The sequence below is a fragment of the Athalia rosae genome, chromosome 4, assembly GCF_917208135.1.
Source record: "Athalia rosae chromosome 4, iyAthRosa1.1, whole genome shotgun sequence".
Taxonomy (NCBI): Eukaryota; Metazoa; Arthropoda; class Insecta; order Hymenoptera; family Athaliidae; genus Athalia; species Athalia rosae.
Window position 1 is genome coordinate 9,433,048 of NC_064029.1, and position 16,899 is coordinate 9,449,946.

At 45.6% G+C, this 16,899-nt stretch overlaps 1 protein-coding gene across 6 annotated transcripts in view; it reads left to right on the forward strand.

Annotated features, from left to right (window-relative positions):
* Window positions 1-5,018: 5,018 nt before the first annotated feature.
* Window positions 5,019-16,899, forward strand: part of LOC105684488 (nephrin-like) — a 58,365-nt gene continuing 46,484 nt past the window's right edge. For all 6 annotated transcript variants that reach the window (XM_020851432.2, XM_020851436.2, XM_020851435.2 and 3 more), the window contains exons 1-2: window positions 5,019-5,226; window positions 7,617-8,459. In XM_020851432.2, the coding sequence (XP_020707091.2) occupies window positions 8,339-8,459 (121 nt within the window). In that variant the 5' untranslated portion in view covers window positions 5,019-5,226; window positions 7,617-8,338. The remainder of the gene's footprint in view (window positions 5,227-7,616; window positions 8,460-16,899) is intronic.

A 16,899-nucleotide genomic window follows, 5' to 3' on the forward strand; every position in this document is an offset into this window, starting at 1 on the left:
TCGTCTCTCTCCGCGTTGACGCGACGCGAGATGGACGAGACGAAAAAGTTGTCGCGGAAAATATGGAGTAAAAAACAGAAATGAAATCAAAGGAGGTGGACGGGGGAGAGGCGACAAAGAAGCGGATGTCGTAATTCGATCGGTTTCTACAGAGAGAAACACTCGACGCTTCGCGACTTTGCCAATAATCTAATTTTACCACCCCCCTTCCCCCCCCCCACCCGTAGCCGTATAGTTCGGACTCTCCGGCGGCGCGAGCTTCCGCTACCCCAAAGCGTAAAATTCATCGTTTTCTGCACTACGTACACTCCACTTTACCCGCTCACTCGTATCTTCCGCGACGGCCAATATCGTCGACGAGCTTTGCCGAAGTCGATTAATGGCTAATAATGTAATATTAATATACTTCCCACGGTTCTGGTACCTGAACCCCCGTCCTGACTCGATTATTGCTCTTCGCGAGTCGAAATTTCAAACTTCACATGTATCGCTAACGGATATTTTTAACTAGAACTTTCAAAAGCTGAAACCTGAAATCTACTTTGAATGAATTACACGAATTACTGATCGGTTAATGATATTTGCGAAAGAAAAAAAAAAAAAGAAAAAATTCACCTTCAAACGATCATCCGAATATCTCTGTTTGGTATTATACATAATAAGACGAACGGGGTCGATCTCATTCTTTATTCGCGTGAATTTTGTTTTATTTTTTTTCTCTTCCGTCGTTCGTCGTTTCCTTTATTCTTCTTTTACTTTTTTTTATCTATTTTTATTTTTATTTTTTCGTCACATGGCAACCGCGAAAGTGTCCGCAGCTTTTCCGCTGCAGAGGGTTGTTTTGGGGTGTAGCGGTAGGGGCGCGAGGTTCTGTCCAGCGCCGCAATAAACCGATAGTTCTTTCTTCGCGAGTGCGGCGAAGGGTAGGGGGAGGGGGGGGGGGGGGGGGGGTGGACCAACCGGACTACGTTCGCCGATGTTCTTACAGTTAAATGGAACGAGAAAAGTCAGGATTTCTGCCAAACAACGCGAGGGATCAATACACATAGAAACAAGTTTGTCGCGCGCCGGGTCCCCCGTGTGCCCGTACACATCGACATCTTTCAACTGTTTCACCGCCCAGGAAGTCCTGCGAAAGTATCCATCCGCTATGCAGATATACATACGTAGTTTCTTTTAGGAAGTTAGCCGCGATCGCTCCGTTCGCAAACATATTCCTATCGGCGTGCGCCGGTGAAAATACGTGCAGCCTATTACACGTCGCGTACGACGAATCGGCGAACGGTGCGTCGACGGACGACACGCGCGTGCATATCGCAGTTCATCGGCGTACCCCATCGCGCTGGGGAAATAATGCCGATTCTGTGTTTGCATTCCGCGTATACGCGGAGTCTCTTCGGACGGTCAATAGACGAGTAATTACAGGCATGAAACTATGCGAGTGTGGCGTGGTATATCGTAGCGTATACGCCGCGTATAACACACCCGAAACCGGTACAGGAGCGTGTGTATAAATGTTAATCATCTGGGTCAGAGAATCGCGATCCGCGGCAGGCGGCGAGGGCCGGGCGAAGGGGAAGGGGGTGATTGAGAGTCGATAAAATTGAATAAATAAACCGCACATTCGTATCGGCGATGATTTTTGTTATTTTGCTAGATACTTTTTATTTTTTTGCCGTACCTTTTTCTCTCTCTTTTTTTTTTCTATTTCTCTTTCATTCAAATTCTCGTTTCATTATTCTTTCAAACGAGCGAACGATACGTTTTTACCTTTATTTCTCCCGTTCCGTTTTACCCTCCGGGCCCGCGCGCGGCGGCGACGGCGGCGGCGGCGGCACCGTTTTAAATTCTATTTGCGCTGAACTCTGTGCGGGCAAAAGGGCAATCAGGTTCGACGAGACAAGAAAATGAAGGAAATTAGGCATGCCGACACCTGTATTATTACTTCCGCTAAGCAAGCCCTGTAATTACCAGGTCGCCAACGCCGACTTCGCTCGCTCTACGTACGTACACGTGTACCTGTGTGTATGTATGTATACGCTCTGTCCCGTGTAAATATAAATTTAAAAGTCGATCGATGAAAATTGAGCGGGTACGGATTGATCATTTGATAAAGGAGGAATCGAGCTCTTGAAAAAATCGAAAAAATTAAATGCCGAAATCGTAGCTGAGGGTGGTAGAAATTTGTCGAAGGGTTGCCGGGGAGATGTGACTGCGGCGGATATATTTCTCAGCGAGGAATATACATCGCGCCGAGATTCCGACGGTGTCGGAGAAGAGAGAGAGAGAGAGAGAGAGAGAGAGAGGGAGAGAGAGAGAGAGGGAGGGAGAGAGAGAGGGTGGTATAAAGTCCCGCCAATCGGAGGGCGCTTAATTAGAATTGAATAAGCCCCGGGTTAACTGGAATTTGACAAATCACGGTGGTAACCGGCAGCTCCTGCAGATCGTCGCGACGATTCATCCCAGAAGTTGTGAGGGCTAATCGTGCGAGACTAAATAGTATATTGTACATATACATGTATATCGTGGAAACCAGAGAGATAGTCTCATCTTCTGTGTCTTTCAATTAATTCGCGTCATCTCCGTGTTGAATTAATTTCTAATTAATTCTAACATCCTGGATTCTCGACGTCAACCGCGATTCCCCGTTAAGGATAAAATCCCCTCTTGTAACACCGTCGACAAACTGTAAATCCCAAAAAAGTATACACGTACGCACGTACCTACGCTCCACTCGACGTTTCAGCCACCTAATTTCGAAACAAACCTACGTTTCGATTACCGAAATTACCCATCTACACGATAAGATGTCCGCCGCTGGTTCAAACATCTTCATTTTCTTATACGCCGAGCCGCGACACGTTCGTATATGTATATGTTCGGAAATTTGATGACGCCGCAGTTCAAACCCGGAGTGTTTCGTTTCGTTCGGTGTGGTTTAAAAACATTTGGCAACGTTAGCTCCGGCGAAAACATTTCCCCCAAAATAGCTGTACGTGGCAGAGCTTTTGAACATTACGGTACGTAACCCAGACACCCTTTGTGCCGCGACAAAACTGTTGTAACGTAAACTGATACCACGTATATATCAAGGTCTTAAACTTCTCTCGAAAAGAAAACGCCCCGCATGGTTAAACTCGTACCGAAAATTTCGTTAACTTTAATAAGGTGAGAGAGCGTCACGGGTATCGCGTTGAACAGAAATATCATATTTTGCTCATATTCCAGTTCCAACAAAACAAAAAGAGAGGGAAAAAAATTGAAGGGCATACAGATGTCGTTGTTTCGAAGTGTGGAAACGAATAAATAGACGAATAATCGGGCGAACTAATTTCTACGCGATCCTATGGAATTATTCTTTTCTTTTTCACCCAACTTTTTTATTCGGACCCTCGTATATTAAACGCGGTACACCGACGATTCGGCACGTGCACGCCACCGACTCGCCGAGGGGGGGGGGGGGGGACGTGGGGGTCTGGAAGTCTGAAAGTCTTCCTCTGGGAAATACCTGCCGGAAGAATCCTGAAAACTGTAACCACTTCAATTTGAAACCGCAACGGGACACCGCGCCCCCCCCTTTGCAGAGATATATACATACAGTTATACGTTTAAACGTATTCGTGTGACGTCTCTCTAAGAATACAAGTGGAATTTTATGTATTCAGTTGCACCTTGGCCAAGAAACTCGGCGCGTTGTTAGAAAATTACATTTGAATGCAAGAGCCGAGTAACAACGGCGGCCCCCGCGCCGCGCTTCCAACGTTCCCGCGGAGAGAAACGAACGGGTACGGGAAATTTCGGTGGCGCACCCCTTCTCGCGGACGCTCGCTACCCCGCATTAGGCCGCTCGCTACCTGCTCGATACTCCCCGATCACGATCGTGACTTTGCAGAGGATGAGATCGGATTATGACGATGCGGTTAACTGGGAGTTGTACGCCGCGGCATAAACTGAGTAACTAACCGTCCGGGAACGGGGCTGACACTTGACAGCTATGGCTCGTATAATCGTGAACGCATCGACGTCCGATACTTTTAAGATTCCTTAATTAAACATCTCGACAGAAACACCGCTGGAGCTGAGCCGCCGCTTCCCGTCCCGCCTCGGTATCGCCTCCCATCAATCGGTTCACCTGTAACTACGCATAACCCGCAGAGCCGCGTATCCGTATCTACATACGACGTCGTCGTTACCATCGAGAATCGAGGATATATTCCTGCGGTACGTAACGCGCTACGGGTTCCTACATACATACGTATATATTCGTAACGTAACGTAACGCGACGCAAGACGACGCAACGTTAGGGAGCGCCTGTGGTATCGGTGGCGCGAAGTTGGAGCAAGTGAACCAACGACGACGACGTCTCTAATCCCAGAAGTACACCGAGGATAATGACGTCCGTCGTTGAGCTCCCTGCGCTCATTCAAGCCCCAGTTGATGCCGCGAGGCATAATCTCGCTCTCGCTACTGCGGTAAATCCCCCGCAACTGATACCCGTAGACCGGCAGATACGATTCGTTAAAGAGGCTACGCCATGAAAACGAAATCATTCGTCGTTTTTTTCAACTCTCCGAAAGATCTCGTACGCACATTCCGACGCGGTCAGGGTTCGGATGGTTCGAACATTTTTAATCTCGTCTCGTCGACGAGGTGGATATAAAGCTTCTACGAACCACCCCTCGAAAAACTGCGGCGTAAAGCGTCTCTCATTTTCGGGACCACGTCCCGATTCGTAGACATCGGACGTCGAGGGGCCGAGAAAACTACCCCCGAAATTTGTCGCGATTCTTTTTCACCTAGCTGCCGATCGAATCGTTTGAAAGACGCGAAACAAAGACGCAAATTTGGGGATAGATTAATGAATTTTTTCAGGAACTCGCATCCTTAGGGAACTGGTATCGTTCGCGTACGTTCGGTAAGGATCGTGAACGCCCGTTGTCGGTCGGACTCGTTTCTGGTTGGATAGCGGCGCGCGCGCCTCGAGTCGCTGGAACGCGTCAGTGTTGGCCGTGCAGCCCGTACGACATAACGTGTTTGTTATCCGCGTATCGGATCCCTCGGAAAAGAGCGCAGCTCTTTCACCCCTTGCGAAAGTTTTTATCAATGACACATTCGCTGAGAATTCATTCGAATTGACCGTAACGATAACTTCGAGGTACGCTGAGTAGACTCTACGCGGTATCGAGCGCACATTGTGCACACCGTGGGAAAATCGTAGTAAAATTGTAAAATAAATTTATTGAGGGATATCTCGAAACGAACGAAAAATAATCGCACACTCGTGACTTCGTTCACTTGGATCTGATGTACCGACGAAATACAAACTTTCGAAAAGTTGAAAAAAAAACAAAAACAAAAACAGAAAAAAAAAAAAAAAGAAACACCTGCATATCGTTTATCTCACGAATTATACTCGGTTCAGGGGGGAAACAGATACGGTGTAGATATTTTATCGATGTATCAACACGGGTTGTAACTTGTCGTCTAATTAGCTACCACAGTACGTGGGATTTGAATATCGAACGATCGGTTTCGTTTTTTCGTATATATTTGATAAGAGCTCGTTTTTTTTTTGTTTATTATCTTCTCCCGTTTCGGGGCAGATTGATACGCCAGGTAGATCGACGTGAAAAAGTCCGATGTGAATCGGTGAAAGAAATTTAATCATCACCTCGATGCGAACGAAACGGAGTCAGTTCGTCGATTCGCGTACCTCGCGGGTAATTTCAGCTGGAAACGATCGAGAATGCACGCAGCGGTCGGCGTACGGTGCAGGTGGATATCGAATGCAACGTCAAAACCCGTTCTCCGCAGCGGATGAAATCGTGATTCGACGGTATCTCGATACCCCGTCACGACTATACGGTCGCTGATTTAAAATGAAATAAAAACAAAAAAGAAAAAAAGAAAAAAAGAAAAAGAAAAAGAAAAATCGAAAAAATTGAATAAAGAAATAATTGCCAACAGCGCAGTCGATGACTGGGTACGGATTTCGCGCGTCGCGTTCCACATTCGTACGTTGAAAATGCGTCGCACATTCTCCGTCCCCGATTGTTATATCTGATAAAAAATTATCCCCCTCGAACGGCTCAATTATATTTCACATTATACGCGCTTAATCCTCTCATATTCCAACAGCCGTAGAACTACTCGCGTATTACAGCTTATTAAATTACACATAAATCCTTCGTTCGTTAGCGATCGGGCGCCGGTTTTATCTCTCTTGTACTCGCGCGTACCGGGGCGCGCAACACACACGCACACGCACACGACGCGTACGAGGAGAGATAGATCTACGCTGCGCGTCGAGCGATACGTCATACGTCCCGCGTCGTGCGTAATGCATCTCTACTCCACCGTACGTCAAACTCTTTAATAGTTTTTTCTATCCCCGAGAGTTATGGAGTTCAAATAAATATCCGGATGCTTATACATACACGACTGGATTGTCCGACCCTCGGATCCTCCGGGCTTTGTACCCGTAGGAATTTTTCAAAGGAACAACCTCGACCGAAAACACTCTCGGGGCGCTAACGAGAAACGTATAGGTTTCGTCCGAGGAGTCATTCGTAACAATAAACCGTCGCTGTGATTACATTGGAAATAACAAACGGGGGTACTTTTCACTTTGTACCCTTTGGCGCTAACGGAAGATATCAGTGTTTCTCGGAGTTGTTTCTGGATAGGTATATCCAGAAGCGCCCGTCTTCCGAAAAATTCAAAAAACGAAAACGATCATTTCGAATTTTCGAACGTCGGAGGTACTCGGAAAAAATTCCGAGCGGTTACGCGCGCCCGTTCCATAATCCCGAGAAAATTGTCGATCGCGGTTAAACGAGGCGGCACGTACCTTGACGTAGGGCTAGAAAACGGGGGGAGTAGATCGGGGACGGAGGGTTCGCTTTGAAAGGGACGAACGTCGGGGGTGGCGAGGTAGAAGGAGGGAGAGAAGCGAAACGCGTCTGTAATCGCTACGATCTCCACTCTCAGCGTTTCTATTGTCGAATATAGGAGCGGCAGCGGGGTGGCGAAGCGGGTCCTCCGCGGTACATAATTTCCATTAGTGATCTTTAAGCCCGTCGATGACTCGCCGGCGTATCGCGAGCTGTGCGATATACCTGCGTCCGTTTTTTTCTCCGCAGGTAGAATCTCGTTATTGAGCATTTTCGACACTGAAACGGGCCACGAATTTCCCACGTTGTCGGACGTTTTACTTATATCGGAAAATTATACAGCGGAAGAACGGACCGCGACCACCGTATCGATCGACTTCTTCATCAAATTCTCGTTCTAAACATGACCCGATGCGGACGCGGGGTATGAGGTAGCACAGCTGATGGGTTGCCCGGATGTTTTATACTTGCTACGCCCGGCCCCCGCGCAGCGACGCACCGCAAATGAAATGCGAGTAGGAGAGAATTTTCTATATTCCACCGCGTCGTTTCCGTCCACGAAACGTGAATACGTATGCGGGGTGTTTCTCTCGTGTGTCACAGTGTGCGATATTTGACGTCTTATCTGTAAGGGGCGATGGAAAGGGTTCGCAAATGTTCGCCGTTCTTCATGTGCGCGCACACGTTAACAAATAAATGAATAAATACGTTCAAATTTTCAGTGAAAAATATTCGACGATTTCGTCCACCGTTGCCAAAAAGACAAAAAAACAACAAAACAAAAAAAAAAAACTATACCGAACGAAATACGAGGAGATTTCGAACGAATGAGAAAAAAAAAAAAATAGTCAATTTCAACGAACCGAATTCCACGTGTGCTCATCGTGATCGATGAATAAACGATAAAGGAGATCGAGGTGGATTTATAAACGAAACGGAAAAAAATGTTTTGCCCCCTCGATTGATCGCAGTTAAATCTAATAAACGGACGTAAATCACCCGGTACGCGAGTTGGTTGGCGCAAACGGTACGGGGTAAATTTGAAACCAGAAAATGTCGCTTCGACCTGAATCGTTTCCTAAGGATAATTGATAGATCGGTTGACCCGTTCTTCTTTTCACGGAACTTTGACCAAGGAATGAAACTCCGCCCCGAGACTGTCACCCCTGCGAAGGGAGCGTAAAGTGAAACGGTCGGTTGACGGATCGCGCATTCATATACCCACCTAAATTGTTCCTTCCACGAGCTAAAAGGGACCGAACGGTGCGGCAAAAAGTGGTATACGTGAAACAGTGTTCCTTGACTCGTTTCCCCTTTTCTCCCGAATTACAAGGGTGAAGGGTGAGGAGATATCGGAGAGCCGTGGGTGCCGGTGCAGTGATCCCAGTGTCTCTTCGGTGAGGTGACGACTGCGACGCCTCAGCTTGGAAAGGCGTGATTCGCGATGGGGTGCAGAGGCGCCGGGGGCGTCAGCGACGTCGTTTTTGCCGCTGGCATCGTCTCGGCGTTCGCAATGGTCATTTTGCTAGCTCCGTGCCGCGCGACCATAACCAATCAAGAGATAGGTGAGTGAATTTCGACGATTAAAATCGCCCGGATCGAACGAACGGCGCGATCGCGACGAGCCTGTAAGTTTTCTTTCTGACGCGCACAGCGCGATCAATCGGTCGACTTTTCAATCCGATCTGATGCCCGATGAATCATAGTTGTTGCACGACTGCAGCGGCGCAACCGTGACGCTATATCGCTCGCCGAATGTTATTTTTCACACACACACACACACACACGCACACACACACAACTTTTGCAACGGTCAAGAGGAAATTTTTGGCCGCATTATATTCGAATCATAAATCAAAAGCTGACGCGCGTACAGCTCCGCAATCTCCTTCTTATTCCCCGCATCATGTCGGAAATTTTTCATCTCATATTCTCATCCCTCACTCTAGTTTCGTACGTACGCTGCACCGTGCATTCTTAATTCTGGATTCTAGATTTCGTTTCGAATCCCGACCCGATATCACTCCGCGTTATTCGCGATTCGACGCAATCTAGACACTTTTTAAAACTGGATCTCTGAAGTCTGAGGTCTCGCTATCCAAAAACGAAAAGGAAATTCCGAGATATCTCGAACGAAAGTGAATTAGGGTCCGCCAATTTAGGAAAATTTCTGCGGGGATAGCGTCAAACAATTTTCGTAGCAATTATAAGTGCTTTCTTTGATCTCCGAAGAGAAGGAGAGAGAGAGAGAGAGAGAGAGAGAGAGGAAACTATATCGGACGATTTTCCAAAGTCCGTAGAGGAAATGATAATTTAAACTTTGCCAGATAATAAAAGGGGGAAAGATCGAGGTGGAGAATGTCATGTGCAGGGAAGCGGTCAGAGGCGCCGTTCCAGTTTTGCAAAAACTTTGGCGAAAAATCTCGTTACAGAGATTGGCGTAATATCGAGTGAATAGTTTTAAAAAGTTCGATATAATATGCGACTAACGAAGCGTGCAGTTAGTGAATCGCGAGGCCGAAAACATTTCATCGGGAAACAAGGCAGGGTCCCTCCTCACCGGGCGCTTTTTTCCGCATACCTACCCACCTACTATACCTCCGCCAAGCTAAAAAGTTAGAACCGTACGTATACCACTACGGCTCTCCTAAGCCCTGCAATATTCCCGGGGCGTTCGCCATCTGCTCGATATAATAAGATTTGGAAGAACTCTTTTAACAGTTATTTCTTTAGGGGCAGAGTCATTATTGTAGCCGGGTGAAATGACGTGCCTCCCACTCGGTAGTTTTCCCTTTTTTTTCTCATTTTATTTTACTCTCCGTTCCTCCCTTATTTTCTCTTCGTTACTATTTACTGCAAATGTATCTACACGCGCATACCCGTGTATAGGTATATATATACCTACAGACAAAAGTAAAAAGAAACAGGTTTCCGCTACAATTATTTCTCTCGGTTATTTTAACAATCACGGTTATCGCCGAGTGACGATACGTGGTAGGAGGGAAAACTTTTCAAAAATCTTCTTTCGCGCTCCGAAAGTACGAGACGATTTTTTGTTTCCTCTTCTTCTTTATTTCGAAAACAATTGGCGTGCCGCCTGTAGCCGCTCTGAGAACTCGCCGAGCTTCGAATCGCGAGTAATTCGGGAGAAGAGGAGTAGGTAAATAAATTTCCTACTCTCTAAATTTTTACTCCACCTCGCCAACCCCGAAATTGCCACCGAACTCGGCGTACGACCAGACGCCACGACTACACGAAACCGTAAAGCGTCTCCCTTTACGCGTTTTAACGAAATTCCCAAATTAAATCGTCGTTTTCGACGGTCATTATGTGCTCCCGATTCTCTTCCTTTTCATTTGTTCTTTTTATTTACCTATATTTTGTTCATTTTATCAAAAAGTAAACGCGTTTCGAAACGGTTTTATTACACCGACAACGAGAAGAGCGTACACGCGTACAATACCCGAAACTGCGATTCGTCAGGAGGTTCAGCTACCATAGAGAAACACTATGGAGCCGTTGCATTGTCGTCGTCGCGTAGCGTAGCGTCGCGCGTCGCGTCGCGTCGCGTCTCTTGGCAACCTTAGTTACAACCATCTTGCAGGGCAATGAGGTATCATTATGTAAATTTGTAGTCGGTCGACAATGGGTATGAGGTTTCCCGTGCAACTTGGACTATATGTTACGCGCGCACGTATAGGTATGTATACGTATATACATACGTGACGAGAAACACATGCTATACATATATACGGTCGTTAGCGTTTAGTTCGTTGGTGAAGTAGTGCCGTAGGTACGTACAGTGGTGGGTAGACGCGTCGGGGGATGCAAAACGAGGAGCCAAAAACTAATCTCAACGAGAGCGTAATCTCTGGTAAAACCCGGAACACGCGGGATAAAACCGAACCTCGGACGATTACGAAAATTATAAACCAAATAACGTATCGTCCTCGCGATACGGTAACGCCCGCTCTCCCGCTGTATACGGAAACGATCGCCAAATGTGTCTTTCGCACATGTGCTGCATCCACCGCCACGTAGTTTCCGAACCCTTCAATTTGATCGGCGTCGCGACGCCTGTGATCAGCACCTCCGATAATCGATGGCTTCGCGTTGAAATAAAAAAAAACAAGGGACGGAGAGAAATAACAAAAAGTACAAGAGTATACCGATAAAAAATGGATAGAAACGCGAAGGCGAGTCTTAATCACGGAGCACTTCGTTCCCTTCCAATTATGCAGACCGAAAAATATATATAACGCGGTGTGCGATCGATGGCGAACGGCGAAAAAAAAAAAAAATTATTTGAAATTTTTTTTCGTTTTTGCCCGAACGATCGCAAAGTAGGAAAAGAAGAGAAAAAAAACGAAAACCAGAAATTCGACGATACGATTGAAAATGTTCGGGACGCGCGTTTCGCGGGCAGGTGTTTCGAATATCGACGTTGATAAAATATTATCAATGTTCGTACGGATCTAGATCTGTATGTTTTACATCGGCGAGGGATATAATTAAGCGTGATTAATTCAATTTTCTAGAATAGATCGGTGCGCCGGTTTTGCGGTCGAGCTGCAGTTATGCCTGTGTGTCCGCGTGCAGGTACGCGATGCCATTATAAACGTTATCAAGCCGGTAGCTGAATCATCGTTTATTACGTTGCAGCACATCAGAAATTATATTCGTACACGAAGGGTACGTGTACAACAACGTGGAATCGTAGAGGTGTGGGTTTAATAAATGGAAATCAATTAACGGAATAGTAGTTCGATAATAATTATCGATGTAATAATTATCGTTGTTTCGTATCGCGGTGACGTAGATCGCGGTGGATTGTAGCGAAATGAAAAATGAGTGGTTTCGAACGTTGCGCGAGCGATCCACCGTATCACTCTTCTATTTTATTAATTCTCCTCTTTAGCGACGTCGAATTTATTAGCCCGGCCGAAATCCGCGTACGGATGTCACGCGGGATACTATACGTATCCCCTGCACCCCCGTGACGTCTGAAACCATAGCGAAATTTTGTCCATTAACTCGATTGGAAAATTCAAATATGCGCGTACAGTATATGTATGTGCACACGCGCTTGTCAACTCAGCGGTGCAATGAAGTTGGAAATTAATTGCTCGGCTCTCTCGAGCTCCCGTACCGCAAGGGTCGCCGCGGAAGTTCGTCGACGCTCTACGACTACCGATTTTCTTTGATTTTTACCTTTTTTCCTTTTTTTTTGTTATGATTATTATTTATTTTTGGCGAAGCGCACGTTTCAAACTACAAGAAGACATCCGACGAGAAGTTTCTCGGAGCGTCGGTGTCGGCCGTGTACCCGCGCACTCCGAGTGCGTCGCGTACAGTAGCGTCTATGGGTATCGCGTCCTCCGCAATTATTTCTCAATTGAAAGTAATTGACGCTTAAGTAAAGTCAACTACCGACCTGCAGCCGGGAGACCGGCGCGAATCGGCGCTGCGCGATCGGCTGCACTTTCCGAGCGCATCGCTTACGTGGTTTACTTCCAGTATTGGACGTACGTACGTACGTACGTACCTATACCGTGTACTTTATGCGCGATACGCGTATGTACGTACACCCCATCCACGAACTCGTCCCGTTGGTTACCGATTGCAACGTGCGTACGCGGCACGCCGGGTATCGAACGCAAAGTACGCTTATAGCGGCTGCGAACTGCCGCGGCGTCGAGGAACGCCGAAACCCAAACCAGCCTTGTTTCGGAAAAGTTTACGACGACGTACATCAGGTAAATAACTTGCTAATTGCTACCGTCGCGATGGCATGCATTCGTATTCACTTCCACCCGTACTCGTGGATAACTAGGATGAGCGGAGTGTTTTTGTATTTTGAAAAAAACGTGGCGCAGTCGGCGTGAAAATTGGACGTAAACGATCTCTGATTTTCAAGCCTGAGCGGCCGAAGTGAGGGACAATAACGTGCCGCGGGTTCCGTTGAGATCCTCGCGCTTTTACGGACGAGGTTTTAACGCATCGAGACTTGATAGCGCTTTTTTATCCGGTCTGGTGAACACTTTATTTTTGTTACGCAATAGGAGAATATGAAGAAGAAGAAGAAGAAGAAGAAGTAGAAGTGGAAGATGAAGGGCGACGTAAATCTCCCCATAAATTTTCTGCCGCAGAAAACTGCCATTCTCATTCGTACGTACGTACGTACGTACCCTTATATACCTAGGATCTTATACGGTACGGGGTACTTTGAAACACGGAGTGCAGTAATGGATTATTTTCAAGACTCCCATAAACGGAGGTACGTCTCTGTTTAATGCGGTGCAAAACTATATTTCTGCATCCAAATAGCCGTATATACACACGTACGCGTAGTCCACAGCCGCGGGTTTATCTCTCCCCATTTGATTTCTTTCCCCCCTTCCATCATTTTTTCCCTCGATTCGTTTAATTTCGAATATTTTACTTCCGTTTTACAAACATGCGCCTTTTACCATGCGATACGTTTCTCGGAAAAATGTAATAACGCAGAGGCGAGTCGCGACTGGGTCGTAAGCGGCGTTTCCCTTCGGGCAGGTGCGAGGCGGCGACTGCATCTTCGAATCTGGAAGAGAAAATAAAAAGGAAAATAAATTCGAGAGTCATCCGAGTCTCGTGTAAGCCTTCGGCGGGGGTGGGAAGTCACGAAGCGAGGCCGACGGGGGATGAGAAAGAGAGAAACGACGAACAAGAAAGAATGCGCGTTCCACAGGCTGCAGGGACCGACCCGTGGAATAGAAAGAGGAGATGAAGAGGTAAAAAGAAAAGAAAAAAACGGATGTACTAGCTGAAGCAATGAAAAAAAAAAAAGCAGAAAAGAACGATCACCTCCGCAGATTGTTTTCTCGAGATTGTTCCACCGAGCTTATTTATCATTTATATTCGCGTATACGTACACCTATACCACGTGTAGCACCGTACGGTCGCGTGATTAATTTCGTTGCACACACGTCGCGAAATGAAAACAAAAAAAAAAAAAACTAGAAAATCCAAATCGAAATGAAAATTTAATCGTCCGATTGGTCGGTTAAATTTTCCATCAGATTACTCGCTCTATTATAACCGTTTGTTGGGCGTGATAGAATACAACAATAGATCGGGGCATATGAATAGCCCGATGCAGAGATTTCCTGGGGGATGATGATGCAGTTTAATTGGTGTCTCGGTGGTAGACGTTTTACGAAATGGTCGGACGGTTGTAACGTTGTGTACATAAAATTAAATCAAGGAAAACAATTTTCCAACTACAATTCCGCAAGTGTTCTCGAAGTTTCTTGCCCATCGCGTCGTGCGCTGTACAAAGTCTAAAAGCATTGTTACAGCTTTTGGGTTTTAACTACACATCGTATATCGCCTCCGCTTGATTCTTGTGTGTATTACGAACTACTAACTTCACCCCTCCGCACGGCTACGCGAGATTACGCGTGAAATTTTCCGATGGATTATTATCACGCAACCCGACGATGTGATCAAATATTTACACAACTATTTAGCGTCTTATATACACCTGTAAATATACAAGGTACCTACACATATTTCGCTCGCGCGGATCGTTGCGGAGACGATTACATGGGTCTACAAACACACAAACGGTGCAGATAATAATTTTCTAAAGAAACAAATGAACGAATAAAAATTGGACCAAATTTTTTTTTCATTCGCCTCACTGCAATTCTTCTTTACACAAAAGCTAAACCTCGTTGCACTTTTTTTCCTTCGTTTTTTATTTTCATTATTTTGTCTTGTTTTTTTTTGTTTTACAACCCCCAAGGTAATTACATACTTGATGAAACGTCTGCGACATTCAAGGCAGAGCGGTGCTTAGAATCGTTACCTTCAATTGCTACGGTGGAGATTTTTTTTTTTATTTTCTCTCTTTTCAATTTAATTTCTTCAATTTGTTTTTTCTTTTTTCTTCTTTCTTTTTTTCAACCTTGTTGCTCTACGTACGGAAACTCGGCCAAGTGCTCGGCGCAGTTTACCTGCACACGACGTAATCGAGCACCCCTTTGTCCGGAGATCTCGCGTGCTCTGCAGTTTAGTATCGAGTCATACCAAATGACCGATAACGACTTCAAAATTAAACATACATAGTCTTTTTATTTCAATAGTACACAGTTTTTTCTGCTTTAGTTTGCGGCCGATTCGACTCACCTACTCTTATTATTTTCAAGTCAGATTTATATGAATTTTGTATCGGAGATTTTTCCGGCACCACCCCCATTCCGTCGGTAATACAATCCCTACGTGCAGTCACTTTTTTGATTCGAAAAAGGATCGCGTAAAAAACGAGAAACAAGTTACGTCCGCGCATATTGTATACCTAGGCGAGTCGGTGAGGGTGAAAATAAGCGAGGGTCGTCGCGGAAAAATATAATGCGAAAAAGAGAAGGAAAAACATGACGCGAAGGAAATAGGTTATTTTATGCAGCGCGCAAAATCTTTCTCCTCCTCCCCCCCTCCCCCCAACTTTTTTTTTCACTTATTTTCTCTTCGTTCATTTCTTCGACATCGCCTTCGCTCATCTCTTCATTTTTATATCGTATAAATATGTACGGCGTGTATAGCGAATATACATTTTATGTACACGTACACGTACATACATACATCTATACATAGGTATCGTAACATGCCTGCGTCAATATTTTATTTTAATCAGGATTAACGCGCGGGGTTTCTCGCTGCGGGGTGAAAGAAAAATTCTCTCATCTGCCTAATTAAATTTGCTCGAAAAATACTTTTAAAAGTATACCGACATCAAAGGGAAGAAAGAAAGGAGTGAACGAATCGGTTTGATGGAAATAAAAAATGAAGAAGAGGCTTTCGAACATCTCCGCATATTCGGGTTGCGTCGCCACCCCCCCCCCCCCCGTACAAAATCTCACGACCAACCCCCTACGGGGCGGCAACAAGATCTACAACATAACGTATGTATTCGACCTCCCCACTTTCTCGCTATACATTTTGCTCTAGCCTGCAGCCCGACAACGTCGTCGTTCTTGCGAACGCCGTTCTCACTTCTCTACGAGAAGTTTGACCTCCTCTCCTCGACCACACGTACCGTGCGGCTCCATTCTCCAACCCTCAGTTTAACCTTCGCATAATATCCCTCTGACCACTTATTCACAAACTTCAACCACCCCCACCCCAGTTTAAATCCTCAGACTGCAGACGAGGACGCAATGCGGGTAAAATGGCCACCAATTAGTGTATATATACGTGTGTTAGTACCATTTCTAGATGTATTGTACACGTGTTACTCTAATTTTTCTATTTTACCCAACTTTGTGATTTCGCCTTACTTCCAACGGACGCGAGGTTTTGTGTGTAGTTTGTTTGTTTGTTTCTTTTTTTTCTTTTATTTTTTCACGGGACACGAAATTTTTCAAACAAAACAAATTATACCGCGCCATCAATTTTTTCGCAGATTTCGTAGCGTGCCGCACGCTTTTTTATAATTGTCGACCGATCTTCGAAAAATTTAAGCGATAATAACACGGTTCTAGGTAGCGTTGAAAATTTATTCTTTCATTTTTCAATCGCCAAAAAAAAAAAAAACGTGTGGAGAGGAAAAAAAGTCGACTGAATAACATGTTTTATTTTTTGCAATGAAAACTATCGAGATAATTACACGGTGAGATGGTAACAAATTATTGACGTCGCCGACGGTTGCGTTCTATCTATTCGCATCACGTCCCGACACACAACGGCTCTTTTGTGTGCAAGGTAAAAAGGATCGATTTGGAAAATTATAGCGATACGGTGTACGGCCGGTTTTAGAAGAGAGAAAAAACGTCGGCGATCGCCGGTTTCGACGAAAGGTGGTTAACTGCGCAAAAGTACGGGTAATACCTAATCCCAAAACTCGTGATTATATGCGAGGTAATATGAAAAAAAGGATCACGAGGGTAATCGTCTCCCGATAGGTTAACGACGCCCGAGGTGATAATCTCCGATATAATTATTCGCTTAATACGACCAAGGTTGACA